The following is a 5,426-nucleotide window of genomic DNA, read 5'->3' as shown; positions in this document are numbered from 1 at the left end:
CATTGTGTAGCTTTGTGCTTAATTTCAAACAAATTATATATATATATATATATATATTTACAAAATCTTCATAATACCTATTGTTGTTCTGTTTGTTGTAAATCCTTCAATGTTGCCTTAAGTATTGCTGTTGTTTGGAATAATGTCCATCAGTTTGTTAAAATTTTACATGGTTACTTAAATTTATCTTCAATAACAAATCTGAATGGGACTTTTCAGGTATCATACATAAGAATCTTTGTGGGATTTTATTAATAATCACTAATCATTGGTATCGAATTCTTGGCTGTAGTTATTCATACTTTTTTGTTTGTTTTTTAGCTCCTTTCACCTTCGTTTATAAGAATCTTCTTCGGTGTTTAACATGACACTCCAGAAGAAATACAACAAATCCTGATTAAGCAGAAGTAAATCACAAAAGCACCAAGGCAATTTTCAATGAATTTCGGGAACATTTACTTTGATTTGTTTGGGCCTAATGTGTATTCATATCGAAATTCAAGCACAGCAGCAAGAAAACTATAATAAAGGTATTTGAAATTTTCATGAAAATTGTGGGAACTGATTGTTTATCTGTTACGTATTTTTTTTTCGATTTGGGACTTCTTGCATTGTTGTGCCCCTCAGTAGCACAGTGGTATGTCTGCGGACTTATACTGCTAGAAACCGGGTTTCGATACCCGTGGTGGGCAGAGCACAGATAGCCCTTTATGTAGCTTTGTGCTTAATAATAAACGAACACATTGTTGTAAAATAAGTTGATGTAGCGGAAAATATAGATCTTAAAATACTTCGGTTATTTAGATAATACAACCATGAACATTTATACTGAAGAAAGAGGGAGATCGACTTAAACCTTACCTCCTATATGATTTGATAATAGATCTGGTAATAGTTGTGAGTACTGAAGACAGAGGGAGATCGACTTAAACCTTACCTCCTATATGACCAGATCTATTATCAAAAAGGTTTAAGTCGATCTCCCTCTGTCTTCAGTACTCACAACTATTACCAGATCTATTATCAAATCATATAGAGGTAAGGTTTAAGTCGATCTCCCTCTGTCTTCAGTACTCACAACTATTACCAGATCTATTATCAAATCATATAGAGGTAAGGTTTAAGTCGATCTCCCTCTTTCTTCAGTACTCACAACTATTACCAGATCTATTATCAAATCATATAGAGGTAAGGTTTAAGTCGATCTCCCTCTGTCTTCAGTACTCACAACTATTAACTTCTATATGATTGGATAATAGATCTGGTAATAGTTGTGAGTACTGAAGAAAGGAGAGATCGACTTAAACCTTACTTCTATATGATTTGATAATAGATCTGGTAATAGTTGTGAGTACTGAAGAAAGAGGGAGATCGACTTAAACCTTACTTCCTATGTGGTTTGATAATAGATCTGGTAATAGTTGTGAGCACTGAAGAAAGAGGGAGATCGACTTAAACCTTACTTCTATATGATTTGATAATAGATCTGGTAATAGTTGTGAGTATTAGTGTGCATCCGCAACGTTTCAAGGTCTGGCAAAGTGATGAGTGATTCTATTGGAATTGTTTGTTTTTGAATTTCACGCAAAGCTATCTGCGCTAGCCGTCCCAAATTTAGCAGTGTAAGACTAGAGGGAAGGCAACTAGTCATCACCACCCACCGCCAACTCTTGGGCTACTCTTTTTACCAAAGAATAGTGGGATTGACCGTCACATTATAACGCCCCCACGGCTGAAAGGGCGAACATGTTTGGTGGGACGGGGATTCGAACCCGTGACCCTCAGATTGCGAGTCGAGCGCCCTAACCGCCTGGCCATGCCGGGCGCAGGTCAATCTTAGACCATATATATATATTTAAAGCTGTACATATCTCCTTCACTGTATGTGGATATTGGCTTCCAAGACTATACATATTTAAGCAGACCAAACGTACAACTGTTCAATAAAGCTGCATACTTTACTAGTATAGTCACAGGGGATTGCTGTGATTCCGGTTTTGATCACCTTTCTCATACAAACAGCCAATAATTTTGAAGTGTGGCTTGTATGCTTTAGTCAACTTCAAATTATTGTTCGTTATCTTGTTAAGGGAACAGAGATATATGGTTTAACTTCGTCACAATGACTTGTTGGGGTCAGAGGATTATCTTTTGTAGCAAAACCTTCAACTCTTGACAGAATAGCACATTTTTTTCCTGATTTATGTGAGGTGTGTTTTTTGGAGATTAATGGTGTCCTAAACATTCTAATATGGGAAAAATTGTCCACTTTCATAGAGAACTTAAAGGCTTCCTTGTAAACCATTTATCAGTATCTCTCTGTATGAGCATTTCTCATACAGGTCTGTGACATATATCTTCAGCCGTAGGGTTATCCGTAGTAACATTGCTTGTAACCAGTTATATAAGTGCTAAACATGGAACCACAGCTTGCAAATGTCACTACATTGCCATATGTAAATCATTCCTATAAACACGCGGTCAAGGGGGTTTTTTTCGTAACAACATCTTCTTCTGTTTGCAGGTTAGCACCTTTCTCCTGATTGATTTGAGGTGTGGTGTGTCGGGTATCCCCTTTTTCACTGCAAGGGCTGTATAAAAAAACTGACAATAGTAATGAACAAAAAATCGTACAAGTAGTATAGCGCTAAGAAGAAAACGCCACATCCGACTCACCTGAGAAAATAAGTATTCGAAGGAACTTGAATAGCTTCTAAAGAGTTAGAATGTTGAAATATTTATTCTTATAACAAATTACAAAACTCCAAAGGGACACACGTGCCGTTTAATAAAATTGAATTACCTACAAACTGATTATTGTGTACAATGAAACTATTTTCTATTTTACCGATTCTAGATTAGTTGGATAAATGAAATACACTCAAGCTAAGCCTAACATGCTATATTTTGTCAACGAACACTCTATTGCTGTAGATAATATCACTATAGAAATATTTTGCTTTTTTTTTCAGAATTTATAGTGCATACTGAAAAGCCTCAGACACTTTGACAATAAAGTTAGAAAGAATGGCCTTTACTCTCCAAATAGTAATAACAAAAACAAAACAACTTATTATTTCAACCAACTTTTGGCCATGGCGGCTTCTTCGGGCCTAGCAGTTCTTGGTCTATGGTAGAAGATTCAAGATGGCGTCCTAAACTCCACGTTCTATATGTATAATACAATATATAAGGAAGGTTACTACTTCAACCATTTGCACTTTATGTCTACAGGCTTCAAGAGAATGAAGAGTTTTTGTATACAAGATTTCTCAGTTGCTTTTAGTTTTTCATACAGTAATACAATATGAAAAACAAAAAAATGCTTGCGAGTCCCAACTAAACCAGTACTAGAAAGTATTGGACGTTTGAATAAAACGCCTAAAGCTAAGCGTTAAATATTTGCACTCGACATTGATCTAGTATTCTGGCTACCAGATCATACCAGTTACTACGTTTTCTTCAGATTAACTCCCACAAAACACGAATAATCAGAATCCATCAAAGCAGGAGGTCCAAAACTCCCCAGTATCCACGTTTCCCTCAAATTAACTCCCACAAGAAGCTGACAATCAGAAACCAGCAGAATAAGGAGTATTTGATCCCATTTAAGGATTTAACATTTTTTTCCTTTCCTCATCGAGAATACACTCACGCAATCGTTTCTAAAATAATAATCAACTTTAAATAATACGTTTTAACGCAAATAGTTGAATTATTGTTTTATAAAATAACACTTTCAACAACTGCTTCCTTATAATCATCTCCTAATAGGACTTTTTTTTTTAATCAACATTATGCAGTTAAGATGGATATTTTAGTCATTAAGCCTATTAATTACACCATGTGCTTGTCGGTAGCTTTTTCAGTTGACGAGCTTTATGACAAATTATTGTTTGCAACTAGAAAAATATTTCCATATCTTATTCTATCATAAATACAGCCATGCAGTTCATAGATTTATTTTCTTATGCTAAATGTCCGGTGGTTCTTTATCTCTGTTTCTTGATCCATTCTTCTGGTTGATGAGGCAGATGGCGAGAATAATGCTTCCCATCTGTGCGAAAAATATTCAACATGATTACTTTTTTCGCAGTGATCATTTTTAATTACTTCCAGTGGCAACATATTTATAATTCGAAAATGGTATTGTAATTACAGTAAGGGAACACGTACTAAAATACAAAGTTAAAATTAGCATAATAAAATATTCAACATGATTACTTTTTTCGCAGTGATCATTTTTAATTACTTCCAGTGGCAACATATTTATAATTCGAAAATGGTATTGTAATTACAGTAAGGGAACACGTACTAAAATACAAAGTTAAAATTAGCATAATAAAATATTCAAATGTATGACATAAGAAACAAAGTGAAATCTTGTAAACGTAGTTTTTTTCCCCCTTGAAGTAAACGAGAGCATTATAATAATAATGTAATATATATAACAATATATTACTGTACAATATATATTTTATATACGTAAACAAATTATATCTTTTTATAATATAAATAGTTACTTTTCTATCAAAAACTTCTTTACGGTTATTATAATATACTGGAGTAGAATGGTGGGCGGGTCCGATAACGGATTTCTGATGTTTGAAATGTAAAGTGAATAAATTTTTAGATCCAGGCTGAAGACTTAATCAATAACAATAAATCATAATGTTATGAAGCGTGTTTTGTTGTTTTGTTTTTTTTACACATGCGTAGAAGTTGATATGAATTTAAAAAAACAAAAAATACTTTACAGTTGCACCCTATATCTAACATCATTCTCGATGACTATAAAATTCAGTTACATTTGGATTTCTACTTCTTTATTTACGCATTATCAATTTGAAAGCATATAGTCAATAGGAAGAAAACTTTGGAAGAAGCAGTTCAAATTAAATCACTTTGAGAAAGGCAAGAGTTAAATCTTCATATCTAGCTTCTTACCTGCTTAAGGAAGATTAAACCAATCGCTAAGATCCAAACAATTTTATATTTTTCAAGGAGTTTAAGAATTTTCTCTTTACATCCATTCTGAAAAGAAAATCATTACATTCTATGATAAGAAACTGTAAATCGCTAAATTAGGAGGCAACAAGCAAAAAAATACAAATTTTGTAATGAACACTAATAAACAGATGTAAGCTAGAGCATACTAGCAGCGTTACCCCGCAGTGGTATGTATGCGGACTTCGATACTAGTGGTGGGCAGAGCACAGATAGCCCTTCATGTACTTAATAATAACAAAACAAAAACTAGCAGCGTCACTTAAGGCGGGAAATTGTAAGTTACAAATAAGAATATTTGTTATATTCGTTCACGAACATATCCTCCAGAACAGTGGTTATATATGTCTTTTATTTGATATTGAAAAATGGAAAAACAGTTTGTTGGGTAAATGGAATCTTTCAAAAAACATGGGGGG

General features: G+C 33.8%; 1 protein-coding gene across 4 annotated transcripts in view; it reads left to right on the top strand.

Annotated features, from left to right (window-relative positions):
* Positions 1 to 547, top strand: part of LOC106474776 (calcium and integrin-binding protein 1-like) — a 22,856-nt gene extending 22,309 nt beyond the window's left edge. For all 4 annotated transcript variants that reach the window (XM_022403082.1, XM_022403081.1, XM_022403079.1 and 1 more), the window contains one exon: positions 322 to 547. In XM_022403082.1, the coding sequence (XP_022258790.1) occupies positions 322 to 343 (22 nt within the window). In that variant the 3' untranslated portion in view covers positions 344 to 547. The remainder of the gene's footprint in view (positions 1 to 321) is intronic.
* Positions 548 to 5,426: the final 4,879 nt, after the last annotated feature.

The sequence above is a fragment of the Limulus polyphemus genome, unplaced genomic scaffold, assembly GCF_000517525.1.
Source record: "Limulus polyphemus unplaced genomic scaffold, Limulus_polyphemus-2.1.2 Scaffold7676, whole genome shotgun sequence".
In the NCBI taxonomy this organism is placed as follows: domain Eukaryota; kingdom Metazoa; phylum Arthropoda; class Merostomata; order Xiphosura; family Limulidae; genus Limulus; species Limulus polyphemus.
Note: the sequence above shows the minus strand (reverse complement) of the source record. Positions and strands in the feature narration are given on the sequence as shown.